The sequence below is a fragment of the Electrona antarctica genome, assembly GCF_951216825.1.
Source record: "Electrona antarctica genome assembly, chromosome: 17".
Classification (NCBI taxonomy): Eukaryota; Metazoa; Chordata; class Actinopteri; order Myctophiformes; family Myctophidae; genus Electrona; species Electrona antarctica.
Window position 1 is genome coordinate 10160794 of NC_136798.1, and position 17676 is coordinate 10178469.

Genomic DNA, 17676 nt, shown 5'->3' on the forward strand with positions numbered 1-17676 from the left:
CGAACAAATGCATTTTTGGCAATTCCTTTAATCATTTTCTGTCTGTTGAAGAATGAAGGTTAGCATACACATATACTGTACATGCACTCGGTTGATTTACCATTTGAAACCAAAAACAGAAGTGACATTTGTTTTTCGTTTCTTTCAACCAAAACAAAATCATGTGGTCCACTTGATTTTCCAAAACAAAAAAGAGAAGTCACAAAGAAAAAACGGTCACACTCACACTATAGTCTTTTTTGGCTAATTTGTTTTGGCAAACATTTAGCAAATTCTTCTTGTCAAATTCTTTTTCTCATTTTGGGACACCTCAGCTCAGCTTCTTCTGAGGTAATGCCAAGTCTAAAGCGCATGGCCTGGGGTCTGGTGGTGTCAGTTACAACCAGCTCCTGTCCGTCTGTCAGACCCAACTCCTTCAGCGTTTTAGACAGATTTGGCCTGGTCTTCTGTTCGATTGAAGCAACGCTTTGCAAATACAATGTTTTGCTCTTTCCTTCATCCAACGTTGCTGCTATAGCAGGCGATTTCATTTGTAGGGAACGTTCCTCAGTCAGGTAATCAAGCACCTCCTGCAGCTTGGAAGATGAAGAGAATTTTAAATCCTGAGGTACCTGGCTGCAGGTTGGACAGTCGTCTTTTCGTTCGACCTGAAATTTGCAGGTGTAGATGCCGTCAACATCATTGAACATCATGTAGTTGTCGAGAGAACGGTAGGCTTGTGAAGCTAATTTGAATACCTCTGTTGCGCAACTAGCTGCAATAACGGCGTTTGTGGACGCCACAGCAGGGATTATCCTCTTTACAACACCCTGGGTGAGTCTGTAGGTGACTCCTGTGATATTGAACTCTCCTGCCCTTTCCAGAGACTTCTGGTACACCCACTGGATGTGCTTTGGGTCATCTCCATCCAGTGTCACACCATCTCCAAAGGGTTTATCTTTAGGCCATAGCAGCATGCGGACGTACTCAACACAATGTTCTGGCAACCGTGGCATGGAGGCTATCGTGCACATGGGGAAGTTGATCTGAGGTGGGTAAAGGTCCAGGGTGCAGTCGATGCAGGCTGTTAAGCCAGGCAAAATTACTCTTGCATTGCCTTTGAAACCTTCAGTCCCTCCATCAATTAAAGGAATTATGGAACTCATGTCTAGGACACCGTCCTCATACTCCAGCAGAGACAGTACCATACCATTTATCCACCTCCTGGCAACTATCGAGTCCAGTCCACAAACAATCATATGGAAGTCACTGTAGAATGTCTGATCAAAGTCTTGAATCTTCTTAAAATGGGGGACAACACAACAACCGGGAATTCGTGTGTTAATGAACTCGGCTGCCACCTCTGCCTTGGGTCGACTAACATCTTTAGGCCTGAAGAGAAACTGTCTGTTGAGGTTAGAGACGTCAATTGTGTCCATGTCAATCACATCAATGTTGCGGAACCCTGACAAAGCCAGGTCTTTGAGAAGCTCACATCCAAGGCCACCGGCACCAATGACTAGGACTTTGCATTCTAAAATAATCTGCAGCATTTCTTTGCTGGCTTTAAAGTCGGGGTGGGCGAAGGGCCCAGATCTCTCCAGAAACTTTGTGATGTGGTTCCATCTTCCCTCCCATTCATTTGGAACACTGATACCTCCATCCACCACCATTGGCTCATCTGCCATCTCTCTGTCTCTCCTTCTGACTGTCTGTCTGTCCAGCTCTCAGTATTTCATTCACTGCCTCCCTTCAATCCTACGTCTAAAAGCATCATTCACCCAACATTTTATATGGGGTGTCCCGAGCTCTGGTCTGATGTCACACATAACACAAACTGTTGCTGTGCATCTGTAGGTAGATTTGGTCATTTCAAACTTGCAAGAACTTCTATTTCAGCATACTAACTTTCCAGGGGAAGAAAGTATTTTTTTCCCCCAAGGCTATAGTTTCAATTAGCATGCTGTGGAATCCCCATAATGATATCACTGGTAGCCATGTTTCTAAACCCACCAATGAGACACAGAGTAAATTGTGCCATCTTATAATGAATGAATATATTAGTAAGGACCAATGATATGAAGATACGGTGCAGGCCTCTATATTTTGGGCACATCATTATAGGTGAAAATGTTCACAAAAATGAAATCAACTGTTGGCACTTGTCCTTGTGAGGCTATCCAGACAAGTAATCTTACCCTTCAGTGATAACACAGCTTATCAAAATAGATGGAAAACAGTCAACCCCTAAAAGATCTAGAATGGGTATTCCACAGGGTTCTATATTAGGGCCTTCACTCTTCAGCCTATACATAAATGACCTACCAACATGCTGTAAAAGCACTACCTGCCAAATGTATGCAGATGATCATTTATGTACCGGCTACAACCCCTGGTGAAGCAGCAGAGATACTAACCCAGGAAATGGAGGATGTGTCTCAATGGCTTAAAAGGAATCACCTAACTCTGAATCTAAAAAAGACAGTAGCAATGAACTTCTCAATAAGGAGGAGAGAAAATTATGAATTGAACATTAAAATAGATCAAGAGGAAATTGAGGAAGTCAGGGAATTCAAATTTCTGGGTGTCATTCTTGACTCTCAACTAAAATTTGATAAACACATCAAAAAGTTGAGCAAAAATATATACCACTGCACGCAGCCCAACTGTTTATGCATGCCATGATATTTTCCCATATCTCCTACTGTATTACTGTCTGGGGCCAGGCCTCACAGTCATCAAACCAATCACACCACTTTATAAACAAGCACTGAAAATAATGGATAAAAAAACCAATGAAATGGCATCATTGCATAATACTTAGAAAATAAGTTTAGTTTTGACAGTTTTATTAAATTCTCTTTCATTAAGGTAATTTTCAAATGTGTTCATGATCTTGCCCCAGCGGTACTCTGTCCTCAGATAAAAGGACCAGATAGACCAACTAGTAGGATCACAAGGGGATCAGCAGCCGGCAACCTCAAGGTAGCAAAGCGTAACACCACATTTGGTCAGTCTTCTTACTCAGTAGGGATACACCTGTGGAATGCCCTACCAACTGAAATAAAACGACGAACTGATCTCAAAATGTTTAATGATGAAGTCAAACTCTGGTTGAAATCGGGCCAGAGGTGCGAACACTAATATGTTAGGCACATTTTAAAACTGTTATTGCTTTGTACTTGGATTAGATGTATTGGATGTATTAGTATTTGTATAAAAGATTGTTTTAGGTATGTTGAAAGGATTGTTTTAGGTAGATGTATAGATATATAGAAAGGCCTAACCAGGGACTTACTTACTTACTTACTCCTCTTCGTGGGACATAAGACTTCAATGAGCGCTCTCCATTGCATTCGATCCCTGCATGGCAACATGTTGCGCCTCTCCCCAGGACAGGTTGATCTGTTCCAGCTCCTGCGTCACAGTTCTGCGCCAGGTGGTTTTGGGCCTCCCAGGTTTTCTTTTGCCTGTGGTGTCCATCTTAAGGCCACCTTTGTGATGCAGTCCTGCTCCATCCTCAGTACATGTCCTAGCCATCTCAGGCGTCTGTGTGTAATGTCCTTGGTAATGCTCCGGCTCCCTGTTTGTTTGTACAGTTCATTGTTTGATATTTTATTCGGCCAAAAGATCTGACATATACGTCTGAGGCATCTGTTGTGGAACACTTCTATTCTCCTAGTGTCTGTTTTGACCACTCTCCAGCTCTCAGAACCATACAGCAGAACAGACTTGACAATGCTGTTGTAGAGGAGCATCTTCGTTTTAAGGCTATATTGTTTTGATCTCCAGATGGAACGGAGTTGGGAGAAGGCACCCTGAGCCTTTTCCAGCCTTGCTTTGATGTATTTTGATGCCCCGCTGTCCTTACTGATAAGGCTGCCCAGATAAGTGGTTTTTCATCGACAAGTCCCCTAACCAGGGACTGGGGTTGCAAATCAGCCTTGGCTACAAACCCATTGCAACGGTTTCATGTTTTTACAACTTGATACATTGTTTTTTGTATTGTCCCTGTTAAATAAATAATATATACGTATAAATGAATAAAACAATCTATGTCTCTTTTTAACTCCACACTCCTATGGTAGCCTTTCTCTCTCTCTACAAATAAGCTTTTTGTAGACAAATCTCTTTTCCCATAAACTAATAATTGAGACAATATTGAGACAAAGGTCACGTGACGTCTCTACACACAATATTAAATGTATCCCCTGAGCAAGCAGGCATGCTCCATTAGTTGAATGGTAAAAATGTCAACACTTGCGCAAGAAACCGGGTAGAAGAAGTAGAAGAAGAAGACATTTATAGTGCAGCTTTAACATTAACTACCCGGAGTGGCCTTTGAGAGAGAGAAAAAAAAATCGAATTATTAACTTGAACGCTCATTTTATCTCTCAATGGCCACCCAGGGGCTCCGTAGTAGCCTACGGCACTCAGATTGAGGCACATTTTATAATTAATAATAATGATAACTGTTCTAATTTATGATTATGTCAAGAAGTAGAGGCACTTCCAGAACAGGTAGCATGGATGTGCACAAGTCTGTGTTTGAATAGTGAGTGACATCTACTGGCTGCAAGTGAGAGTGTTTGTTGTACTTTTTGTACAAATTATGATTGATCTGTGAGGACCTTTTGAATTGTGTTTGGGTCTGCTTGGGTAACATAAGAGAATCAGTTCCATTGATCTTAATTTGGCAACATTGTGGACATATAACACTGTTGTGTGCCAGGCGGAACGACTAGCTAACTATATAAATGAATGATCAATGATCTAGTCAGGAACTATATGTTAATGTTGAGACTCCATAATGTTTACTGACCTGATAAACATCCTGTTACCTGTTCTCTGCACTTCATCAAAGTTCCCACTTAATTTTATTTCATTATTGAATATCATATACTAATATATATATACTAATTCAGCATTATTATCAAAAACATAATATATAAAACATTTAAAAAAACACAACAATTTACCTTTGTTATTACTTATAGAGAGAGAGAGAGAGAGAGAGATGCTGAAAACGAGCTTCAGGTCAATATTAAAAACTAAAATACACTATTGTTTTATAAAACTATAGTGTCCACATTATTTTAATGTAATAGGCCTAGTATGTACTATAGCCTAATTATTATTTATTCTTCTAGTTTTAATTTGTATCCTTATTGTTTTATGACTCAATGTTTATTCCTTTTTCAAAAATGTAGGCTACACGAAAAACAGTGAACGATGATGAACGAAACGTTCATCATCAACGTTCAAATGTTAATACAAGACGAGAAATGCATACAAAAACCAAGACAAAAATGAACGTTCCAATACAATATAAGAAATAAAAGTATATAAAAGTAAGGCAATGCCATTTTGGTCCTGGTAAACAAAAAATATATAATATACTAGGAAAAAGTGCCCCTTGGGGCACATGTCTCCACCAGGGCAGGTCAGGTTGTGGCCTTCCTGGTGCCATTTCATTTTTTTAAATGTTTTATCCCACAATTTTGTAACCCATTTTTTTCACCCAGTGTCAATTATCTATGTAATCCCTGGGGCGCTACACTTCCTCTGCCAACCTGGTGAGTGAGACCACATGCCTCCTTCTATGCATGAGGAGTCCAAGCTGCTTCTTTTTCACCCGACAGGGGAGAGTTTTCCCGGGCCGGACGGTAGCGCGTGGAAGGAACACGTTATTCCGACCAGTTCCTTTCCCCTCCATCGGGCGCCCCGGCTGGCCAGGGGGGAGGTAGTTTAGAGACCAGGATTACGGCATGTTTTTGTGAGGGTACGTACCCTAGGGGACACGGGTAGAACATGCAAACTCCACACAGAAAGGCCCCTTTCGCCAACCCCGCCATCGGGTATGGGCACTGATGACGCGGAGGAGGGAACAGTGGTGCCATTTCTTCTTTATGCCTTGGATGGCAATTGGATGATTTGAGGCATTTTGTTCCAAAAATGTGTTTTGCAAAAATCCACCTGTTGGTGGCGCTATAACAGGCCAATGTGAAAAGGGTAGGATATATTCCTCAGCGTAGTAGGAAAATCTGTGAAAGATTTGACGTAAATTGCACGCTGCGTTCATGATTTGAGGCTTTTTGTTCAAAACGGGCCCAATCCTGCAAATTTTGAAAGCCAATGTTTACCAATCAGGATGGAATATGAAATATCGGACAGATCTGTCTTGAGCACATGACTATAGAGATACTGTGTAACGATTTCCAGGATTTTTGGACAAAATATGGAGGAGTAATATAAACAATAAATGTGTTTGACAACAAGTCGGTCCTCCTGGTGGCGCTATAACAGGCCGTTCTGGAAAACTTGGGGCAGAGGTTCATCGTTGGCATCTAGGGAGTGTGTGTGCAAAGTTTGGACCAGGTTAACGGTGCCGGAGATTAGCTGTACAGTGTACACAGACGGACGGACGGACACACACACGGACAGATTGCAAAAAATACTCTCTCCCCATGCCTTCGGCCTGGTGGAGACAATGAAGAAGTTTAACAGTTTGTTTAACAGTCTGTCCTATTGCTAGTAAATGTAAATTCACCAACATCATTGAATTACGTTTCCTCTGACATTTTGTTTAGGTTTACACCGGTGGGGCATTTATCAAATGGGAAGTTTGCTGGATTAAATTACCGGTATACTTCACTATTCTTTCAAAGCATTCAATGTCATTTTCCTCTTTTGTGACTTTTGCAGAACAGATCAGTTTGACAATGAAATACAATGACTGAGGACGTGTATGTCAACACCGGGGCCAGATCTGAGGAGAGATGGAGATGCAGGAGAGAGGAGAGAGAGAAGAGGAGACAGGCGACATCTATATGATTCCAGACGACCAAGACCCCATCTATGTGACTCCAGACGACCAAGACCCCATCTATGTGACTCCAGACGACCAAGACCTCATCTATGTGACTCCAGACGACCAAGACCCCATCTATGTGACTCCAGACGACCAAGACCTCATCTATATGATTCCAGACGACCAAGACCCCATCTATGTGACTCCAGACAACCAAGACCCCATCTATGTGACTCCAGACGACCAAGACCTCATCTATGTGACTCCAGACGACCAAGACCCCATCTATGTGACTCCAGACAACCAAGACCCCATCTATGTGACTCCAGACGACCAAGACCTCATCTATGTGACTCCAGATAACCAACTACAGATAACTAATATATGTATGGATGTTAGTGTTACACAAGGACAGTGTAGTGGTGTCTGGAGAAGAGGGTGAACTCTACTACTAAAACACTTCAAGGTGTCATGTCATGCTTAAAAATAATGAAATAATAATCATCAGAAACAATTGACCCTGAATGCTACTCTATTTCAGCTCAGTCAATTAAGAACATAAATTACTTACAGTATGCCATCACAACTTGTAAAACAAAAAGTGTCACTTATTTTAAATGTCTTATTTTGGGACTATACTGGTTTAAACCTACAGTGAGTGTCACAATGGTGTTGTATATGTTTTTCAGGCATATACAGTGAGGGAAAAAAGGGGGGGGGGGGATTCACGTTCAGCTCCGTTCCTTTGTTTGTTTGCCTTGGAGGTGCTGCGTTGGGTCCCTAAGTCGGTTCCGTGGCCGTACCTTGAGTTGGCTGTGTGGCCGTGACCGTCTCTTGTGTTGTCCTTGCGTTGGGTCCCCAAGTCGGCTCCGTGGCCATACCTTGAGTTGGCTGTGTGGCCGCGACCGTCTCTTGTGTTGTCCTTGCGTCCGTGTTTGAGGGATTCAGATTTTACGGGGGCCAGTTTCGAATTGCAGCCATCCGTAGGTGCCCTTTGAGAGTGGTTTTGAAGGAGTCAAGGGATTCGCATGTCGCAAGGAGCGAAAATAATTTAGTCCCTTGTTTGTGCCGAATCTGGGTTGTACATGGTTCGTTGCACTCCCTCTGGTGTTGTGGGTGTGGACTTTGTTAACATTAAGGAAGTATCTAGACAGGTACATGCTATCTTGGTGGTGTATCGAATCTTGTGGACCAGACCCATTGCAAGATGCTGTACTCTGTCGTCGACCCTAAGCCATTCCAGCCTGTCGAAGTGGGCAGGGGTGAGGTGGGTTCGGGGGGCGAGGCCAAGTAGGAGCCTGACCAGTTTGTTTTGGGAAGTCTGGAGCCTAGTTTTAAGGGCCTTTGAGGTGCTGTGGTACCAGGAGGTGCATGCATAGTCAAAGAAACCTTGTACAAGGGCTCCTGTTAAGGTCTTCAAGGTGTTTTTGTTGACGTTGGATGTAAAACTCATCAGTTTGTTGATTCTCCTTCTTACAGATGGAGCGTTGATTAAACAGAAACACATCCTGCAGTCCAGTTTGGATCAGTTACATAACAGACATGACAACCTGACCGAACTGACTGACCATTTTGACAAGTTAGAGACCAGACTTAACATGACTGACCAGAGAGACCAGTTGCAGACCAGACTTAACACCACAACTGACCAGAGAGACCAGTTGCAGACCAGACTTAACACCACGACTGACCAGAGAGACCAGTTGCAGACCAGACTTAACACCACGACTGACCAGAGAGACCAGTTGCAGACCAGCCTTAACACCATGACTGACCAGAGAGACCAGTTGCAGACCAGCCTTAACACCATGACTGACCAGAGAGACCAGTTGCAAACCAGTCTTAACACCATGACTGAACAGACTGACCAGTGTAAGACCAGTCTTAACACCATGACTGAACAGACTGACCAGTGTAAGACCAGTTTTGACGAGTTACTGACCAGACTTAACGACATGACTGACAAACCAGATGACCTGAAGATGATACTTTGTGGTCAGTGAGACAATGTTTTGAATGTAGAATGTAGATCATCATTTGTCATTAATCTGAGCACATGAAACAGTGTCTAACATTATATTTTGTTGTTAGAATCACAAGGATTTACATTTGGTGATGGTGTGTGTTACTACTACTCTACTGAGTCGAAGACCTGGGAGGACAGCAGAGCATTCTGCACAGCCAGACAATCTGACCTGATGACCATAAAGAGCCAAGGAAAGCAGGTGCAGTGGGCCTCATGCGCCAACCGTTCTTAAGAAGTTCTTAAGAGGAAATTTGTTCTTAGACCCACTTAGGAAGTTTTTAAGAAGGTTTTGGGATCCCTCAATCTTTTCTTAGCTGTGATTTGTTTGTAGGTAAGAACAGAATCTACGCACACTGTGGAGCACTCTTAGGGTGCCTTTGTCGTTCTTAAGTGCAATCTGAAAACATAAAGGAAAAACAGCGCCATCTGCATGATGCTCAAAGTTTGGTCTGAGGACCTCAAGGGGTCCTTGAGGAAGTTCCAAGCAGTCCACAGCAAAATATGGAACATTTTACCACTTTAATCCCATTTTATACTTTGAAAATAGTCAATCTACAAGCTCACAAACGCGTCCCATTACTGCCCATTTTGAGCTTGTAGATCGACTATTTTCAAAACATTTTGATAATCTTCAAAACATTTCACTATAGCAGAAAATATTTTCATATGGGGGTCTGCAGAATGCATGTCAATTTGGGGGTCCTTGACATGAAAATGTTTGAGAACCACTGGTTTAGAGTTTACAACCCAACCCAAACAAACGCACCATACCCACCACCATCACCCCCCCCCCCCCAAGTTGACTATTGTGAGATGAATAATAAAATACATTAATGAATATTGAAAATATTGAAATATTGTTCACTTAAGTACCTCCACAGTATTATTGATTTTTAATATTTGGAGTTTGGTGTTCCACATTTTTTGGCTTTAGTTTAGGTATTCTTGACTTCACTCAACTTTATTTCTATGTGTGAGGTCCTGTGATTTCTGTGTGCTGCAATCACACACAGGTGTGACTGCAGGCAAGGCCATGGAGTCATGCAAAACCACACCCACCTGGGTGAACACAGGTAGGAAAGTGAATTCCCAATGCCTTATATGGGATTGGTGGGGCAGTTCCCTATGGTAATTAGGATGCTAATTAGGATATATGGGGCGTCTACCTATGATAATTTGAATGAACTGGCACACCCCTTGAAGTTACGAGGATTTGGATTCATCATCATAAGAACATGCTTAAGAACAATTCTGCCTACTTAAGAACGTTTCATGAATCTGACTGGACTTCTCTTAGGAATTCACTTAGGAAGAAATGTAAGAGGAAAAGTTAGGAACTTATTGGCGCATGAGGCCCAGTGTGTGTGTGTGTGTGTGTGTGTGTGTGTGTGTGTGTGTGTGTGTGTGTGTGTGTGTGTGTGTGTGTGTGTGTGTGTGTGTGTGTGTGTGTGTGTGTGTGTGTGTCCATTAGTGCATGCTGTAACCTAATCCATCTAGTTGAGACACACATCTAGTATTGTACACATTGTACTTCAGTAACCAGCTGATTGTCTGTCCAGGACTTTGTTGACAGACTCGTTGGCAGTAACATGTTTGTGTGGTTTGGATTGACCGACGGAGAGACAGAAGGAGTGTGGAAGTGGGTGGATGGAACACCACTGACCACACCGTAAGACTTTACCTTCATTATTCTACTGAGGCCGATTCTATAAACACCGTCTAAATACTGCCCTTAGTTTTCTGAGAGACTTCAAATATTTATATAGCAGCATCACATTTTCTTTTAATACTGTACATACTGTACAGAACCCCAAAAGGGGTTCCCGCCCAGAATGGGTTAAAGAAAACATTTTAACATTTATTTTCAGCAAACTACATTTCACATTATTTCCTCTTATATTTATTTCTGAATGGTATCAAAGGCTATAATACAACAGTTACTCAGTATCCGTTGTCTATTTCATTGTCCAGTTAATTTGTACGTAAATAAATAATGTAATATAATTTGAAGTCATGATTAAAAAACACTAAACATTCAGATGAAATCATTGTTGTGAAGGTATTGTAAATTTGTAATGTATTAATGTTTCTACTTCTACTGGAATATTGGTGAGCCTGATGCCAGGGGTGGAGGACACGACTGTGCTGTGTTTCGTAATGGAAGATGGTACGACAATACATGTGTGTCATGGTCATGCTATTGTATTTGTGAAATAGTTTTCTAGAGTTATGCATTAAATGAGACGTAGCTTGCGAAGTTAGTTCATTCAGACAACCTCAAGGGGGTTCATGCCATGCTCAAGGCGCATACTATACTCAAGGGGTTAACATGCTGCATTACTATGTGGGTGTACAGTTTGTGCAGTCCCTCACGTCATTCGCCGATGCGGCAGTCAGCTGACCAATTGGGCGGGCTACTTAAGCTCACCAGTCTGCATGCTCTTCCTGCCTTCCTCTGCATATGGTCCCCGGTTGTATGCGATGTTTTTTGTTCCTCGTGGTTGTTGCTGCTGCTATTGCTGTCCGTGTGTGCAGCTACTTCTGCTTAAATTATGCTTCTCAGCTACTGTCCTTGCTGTGATAAGGGCCTGCAGGTTGTATGCAAATATTGAGTTTGATATGATTCTGCTAATGCTGCTGAGTTCTACTATGTGGCTTCAACAAGCTTCATAATAGCCCGTTTTGGTAATTAAGCCGGATGCGCAGTCAGTGCTGCAGCTTCTATTGTAACATGGTATGTGTTCTATAGCCAAGTTCTCATTTTGCTAATGTTTTGCCAAGTCAGCCCAGGTGCAGTGTTTCTCCCATTCAGTGATGGGTCCTCAACTCATGTGCAGTGGTTGCCACGTCCGCTTTTATAAGCAATGTTGGGCTTGTTTTCTGTAGTCAATTGTTCGGTTCTGGTGTCATTTTTGTCTTACCTGCTGTCCTAATAAAATATTGGCACTCTGGCTATTGGCGTGTGCGGCCACCTTCTTGTTTTTTCAAGATTTCCTCTACGGTTCTGGTGTTCTGTCATGGATCCAAATGACCTTGTCCAATGAACTGTATTGTTTCAAAGTCGTCGTAGTCAGTAGGGTATATATTGTAAGTTAAGTTGTCACGTGGCGAGTCCTAGTCGGGTACAGGATGGTTCTACACCTGGTTGCTTTCTTTCTCAAGATCTGGCAACTCAGCTGCCTGTTTGTCTCCTAGCAGTTTCATTCATTTTGGAGCAGACTTCAGTCACACTCTGCTTACCAAAGTATTCCTTAAAACACTTTCTATATGTGCTTTGGAAAGTGTTGTCTGTGAGGTAACTACCTTAATTGCAATCTTGATATAGGTTGGTGCTTTTGTAGCCATGTGGTGTTGAGGTTTCCTCATTGCCATGAGGGTTTGTTCATGCTAAACTAATGCTAAAGCTAGCACCCTTTTGCCTGTGATTTATTATGCTTCAGTTTTATGCCTGGTTAACACTAATACATTTATGCAGCTCTAGAAGAGCTTTCTGACTGTCAAGTCATATGTGGCATAGTTATTAATCTTAAAGTTATTCCATGTTTCCAATTCATAAGGACAGTATCATATGTTATGGTTAATTCATCTCAATCCATTTCAGTTATGTGCAGCGTCATTCTAAAGTAGGTTAAAATTGCAAATTGCATTTGCAGTAATGTCATGTCAAGTGACATAGCCTACTGTCTACTGCTGTAGATCTGTAGATTTGTTTCTAGCTGTTTATTTTCGGACGTATTTCTCAATGGGCATCATTTAATTAGTGCTTTCTTTTCGTTGTATCATGTCTCAGCTTCACTATCCGGGTTGAGCTGTCTTGGAGAAGAGTTAAAAGCCTTAACAGACTGCTGCCTCCGTCCGCCTCTTCAAGCATATCTAGCTGTCGGTCTAGTCACTCCAGTGTATACCCCCCTCACTCTCTTTGAGGTCAGAAGTTCAGATCAATATATATATATATATATATATATAGCGTCTTGTCACCGTGTGTCCCATTGCCCATTTGTCACCTTTAATGTTTCAGATTCATATTGTATGTTCTGTTGATCAGTCCTTGAGTAGGACTAGGTAATGGCAGTTGCTTTGTGGGACTGAAGATGTTTCAAAAGGTGGTAGGCTAGCAGCTTGCGTATTGCTTCATTTCTGCACAACTAACATCCACTGCCAGGAGCTCTAAAGTGAAACTCCTAAGCATTAATTCATCACTTATCCGTGAGGGGACCTGGGATGAAGGAAGGCAGCCATAGACGTATGTCTATGTTCGCAGCAAGCTTGGCTTCCGTGTCGCAGTGCTTGTGCGACCTATAGCGTGTGAAAACGTGTACGTCACCAAGAGGGGGTGGCGTCTGAAAAGCTTGGGACGGCCCTCTCGTGGGCATTAAATTCTAGCCCACATCACTCAGAATAGAGTGACGGTGGTATGTATTTGTAAATATTAAGCTCGTTCTTGGCGACAACATAGTGAACCAACACCACGTCGGGCCCAAATACATTACAAGGACAAGTTAAATGTTGTGAACAAACACGGCTGTGCTTAGATACTTTGTTGAACATTATGTCTCTGCGCCCATGCGCCGATCCAAGCCATTCTACGTATTTTGTAAACTCGTCAATCTGGGTTCCTTGATGCTGTCTCCATGCTGGAAAGCTGAACATCTAATTCCGTTTTCTGGCTCATTTCCTCGACGTGACCTGCTGTGGCACTTATTTACTGAGCAAGTCTGCACCATTGTGAGGTCAGTTTTGTTTTTGTTTTTCTCAATGCAAACAAGCCAGCAAGTATGGCGGCCGCTATACTTGTATACCATGTGTTGATGCCCCCTCCAGGAGATTTTGGTACACCCTATTGGTTGTGTTTTCCCCGGTGCAGCCGGGAAATGTAGTCTGCCAGTTTGTATTCAGACCAGTAATCGATTTGATGTCGCTCAGTACCACTATAGTATTGAGTAACAGCATTAGGCAAATATCACAGTGATGACGTTTAATGTCTATTTAATTCCGCAGTGGATATATCATAAGTTTGGGTTAGTTGCAACTTGCATAGGAGGCCTTTGCTTGTTTCAATTGAAACGGGCCTCCACCCTCAGGGGGCCTCCGAGCGCTGGCTGACTGTCGGGTGTCCCCCGCCACCCTTGGCCTCTCGCTCACTCGCTCACTCATATCTTGTTGTTAATCTACTTAACGTTGCAGTTAGTAGGGATGGGACCGATTTTCTTCGTGGCCGCTTGGTAGCTACTTGGTAGCTACTATCAGGTGAAATCTGTTGTAAGCCTTCATTTTCTGGTACCAGCTCAGGGGCCTCGCTGCTAGTCGAGTCCGCCCAGGGTCTGGGAGGTTGTGGCTCGATCACCGGCTGGGTCATACCAAAGACTCCGGGAAAATGGGAACCCAGTGCTTCCTCCGATCCTCGGCACTCTGCATCAATGGTCGGACTGGAGTAAGTCCCTGCGTCATTCCAGTGTCACGTCCAGGGGCTGTACGTGTACATCAATCCGCCTCACACTTCTGAATCAAGAGTTGGGCTCCTGCCCCGGGCCTCATGACTCTGCAAGGCTTGTTTTTCTGCTCCTCTTAGTTATTGCTTCAAATGGCATTGGATGGCAATCTAAATGAATGCAGTATAAGTTCATAGGTAATGGCATCGATGTCGTCAATTATCTGTCATCGCTTCCTCATAGAAGCTGTTTAGTGTCATGTTAAATAAATTAATACATGTATCAACAATATTAATTATTATAATAAAAATCACACCCGTGTGAACTGAGTGGTGCAAGGTCTTATATAGTCTGATCAGCTATGTCAGTGACGTCACACACTAACCATAGTAACCATGCTCACCTTTGCACGGACACGTAGGTATACAGGTACACAATACAGACAAGCTGGTTGTTGGAGTGGTTTGCACCACTCAAAAATAAGTGGCTATACAGGACAGGCATATATCTTGCTTTCTCTCAAAGCAGATCATGTTTTATCTATTATCTGTGGCTCATTTGTTCAACAGGTTCATGACCCTCAGATATTCTCTTGGTCCTAAGCTTTCTTTCAGCACAAGTCTCAGACGTCCTAAGGTCGCTCAGTCAGGAGATTCACCAATGCTTCTTCAGCTGGCGTTGGTCGGTTGGGGTTTCTTCGAAAGTGATGGTTCTAGTATCTTGCGAAGAAGTAAGTCCATCACCATCACCCTGACCCTGCAGCGCTGTTGATTCTGCAGCATGATTATAGATTGCTCGTATGGAACATAGTAGTGTATCTCATCCCAGTTCTGGACGAGGGTGGTCTTGAACAGTTCTCGGGTCTGCATGACATGAAGCTATTTTAACTTCTTTAAGCTCATATTCAATTGCTCAAAGGCCTCATGAAGAGCATATGCCGCTCATGTAAGTTAATTCATTAGGGGCATCTATCACGTGGGTGTCTAAATAGACTAGGATTAAGATCTAAGGCTTTTCTCTTTAAATATCGGTTTCTCTCTCTTTAAATGGCTTATCGGGCTCGTGTGGTGTGGGAAGTCTCTTCTGCTGATCTTGACCCTCAGCATGATCTCTGTTTCCGATCCGTGCTTAGGATCCCCTATTCACACTTTTAATCATTCAGCCAGGATGAAGTATAAGTAACTCTGTCTCTGCTTGTGTCTTTTAGTTCTGCATTGGGCAACCTGCTTTGGCTGCGTTCTGGACTCCGTAAGGTGGCGCGAGCCCTGCCTAAGCCAGGGCTATCGGTCTTCTCAGCTCATGCCCTCGCTACTCCTGATTCTACTGCCACGCTGATGCGCCAGTTGCCAACCAAAACTCAGGCCATGGTCCTCAGCTGCCCATGAATCATTATGTGCATCTAATCAGAAGAGCTTCAGTTGTTTATTCAGGATGTAATGAATGCAAGTGCTGTATCCGATCAGGAATGGTAATCTTATTACCTTGCATATACGGTGGTCGCTGGGTGGAATGCTTACAGGTCGTTATCTCTAGCTTAAATGGCTATAGTAGCATACCGGTTCTCATCTCAAGCTTATGTTCATAGCGGCTCTGAAACAGCGGGCCGGTGGCGTTCCTCTTGCTGACAGAGGGCCGGTGGCGTTCCTCTTGCTGACAGAGGGCTGGTGGCGTTCCTCTTGCTGAGGACGTCGGCGTAACGGTGAATGGTTGCACTACACGCGTGTAGTGCAACAGCAGCAGCAGCAGCAGCAGCAGCAGCAGCAGCGTAGAATATTCCTCTATAGTGGCAATAGAGGAATGGCCTATCGGCGAGCGCAGCCAAGCAGGCCTTTTTCAGCTTAAGCTTAAGGTTAGTATGCCCCAGCCGATCCCAGATGGTTGTCTCTCATGCTGGGAGAAGGAAAAAAAAAAAAAAAAAAAAAAAAAAAAAAAAAAAAAAAAAGGGGGGTATCGGCCGGGGCCCCACACATTATTTTTTCTCAAGAGGTAAGCCTCACGGCTCGGCGTGCAGTCATGGCTACACATAGCTCACGTAAAAGTTAAAATATCCGTGCAAAATCCAGAAATGCATAGCTTGCATTTCGTCACTATTCTCAGTGGGACATCTGCACGGATGTGTATCGGTTGAGTATTCCCGTAGGGCGTTCCGGTTCTGCTTTGTTGGGGGGGTTAGCATATCCGGCAGGTTCCAGAAATGCATATTTGCATTTCGTCACTGTGTATCCATAGTGGGTCACCTGCCCGGATCAACGGTGAGAGTTCACCGAAAGTATGTGTGTTGGGGGGGTTATTGTATATCTATCTCCCTGCTCTTTATATTCTGTGTTATTGCTTAACCATGCCGAGCAGGGAGAAATCCAGCAGAGCCGAACGCCAAATCTAATATCATATGCACACTTGTTACTCATTCTGCAATAAATATTGGTTTAACTATTCGTGAGTTGTCTGACTGAAATGAGACGTAGCTTGCGAAGTTAGTTCATTCAGACAACCTCAAGGGGGTTCATGCCATGCTCAAGGCGCATACTATACTCAAGGGGTTAACATGCTGCATTACTATGTGGGTGTACAGTTTGTGCAGTCCCTCACGTCATTCGCCGATGCGGCAGTCAGCTGACCAATTGGGCGGGCTACTTAAGCTCACCAGTCTGCATGCTCTTCCTGCCTTCCTCTGCATATGGTCCCCGGTTGTATGCGATGTTTTTTCCCACCTCCTCCCCAGCACCACCACGGCTCTGCTATTTATGTTCCCCATGGGGGGTTATTGTATATCTATCTCCCTGCTCTTTATATTCTGTGTTATTGCTTAACCATGCCGAGCAGGGAGAAATCCAGCAGAGCCGAACGCCAAATCTAATATCATATGCACACTTGTTACTCATTCTGCAATAAATATTGGTTTAACTATTCGTGAGTTGTCTGACTGAACTAGTAATAGTTGTGTATGTGCAGCATCTGATTAGCCCTTTGTGGTGCCTGGAGCTACCACTGGGGGGGGGGGGGGGGGGTTATTATTTTTTCTGAGTACATCAAATAGAATAATTCATATATTTCCATTATTCAGATAAAGGGGAGACTATGTAATGTAACATGTAATCAATGAATAACAGCCATCTATTTCATTTTAACACCACATTATATCCCTTGCAAACCTTCAAAATATCATCACCCACATGGAATCCTCCTCCTGCCCCCTAGATATTGTCCCCACCCTCGAGGGTCACGTAACGAAAGTCGTCCAGTCTTCATTTTACCACCTTCGAAACATAGCCAAAATCAAAACCTTTCTTTCCCGTCCCGACCCCACAAAAGTTATCCACGCATTAATTTACTCCCGTGTCGACTACTGTAATTCCCTATACTCCTGCCTCTCAAAAAAAATCCATCAACTCATTCAGAATGATGCAGCTCGCCTCCTAACAGGCTCTAGA

General features: G+C 43.2%; 1 protein-coding gene across 1 annotated transcript; it reads right to left on the reverse strand.

The window, feature by feature from the left end:
- Positions 1–281: 281 nt before the first annotated feature.
- LOC306940639 (NEDD8-activating enzyme E1 catalytic subunit-like) lies at positions 282–1667 on the reverse strand (the record flags this gene model as incomplete). Its single annotated transcript, XM_079525745.1, has 1 exon — positions 282–1667. The coding sequence occupies one exon, from the start codon at positions 1665–1667 to the stop codon at positions 282–284; it is 1386 nt and encodes a 461-aa protein (XP_079381871.1).
- Between the last annotated feature and the right edge of the window lie 16009 nt (positions 1668–17676).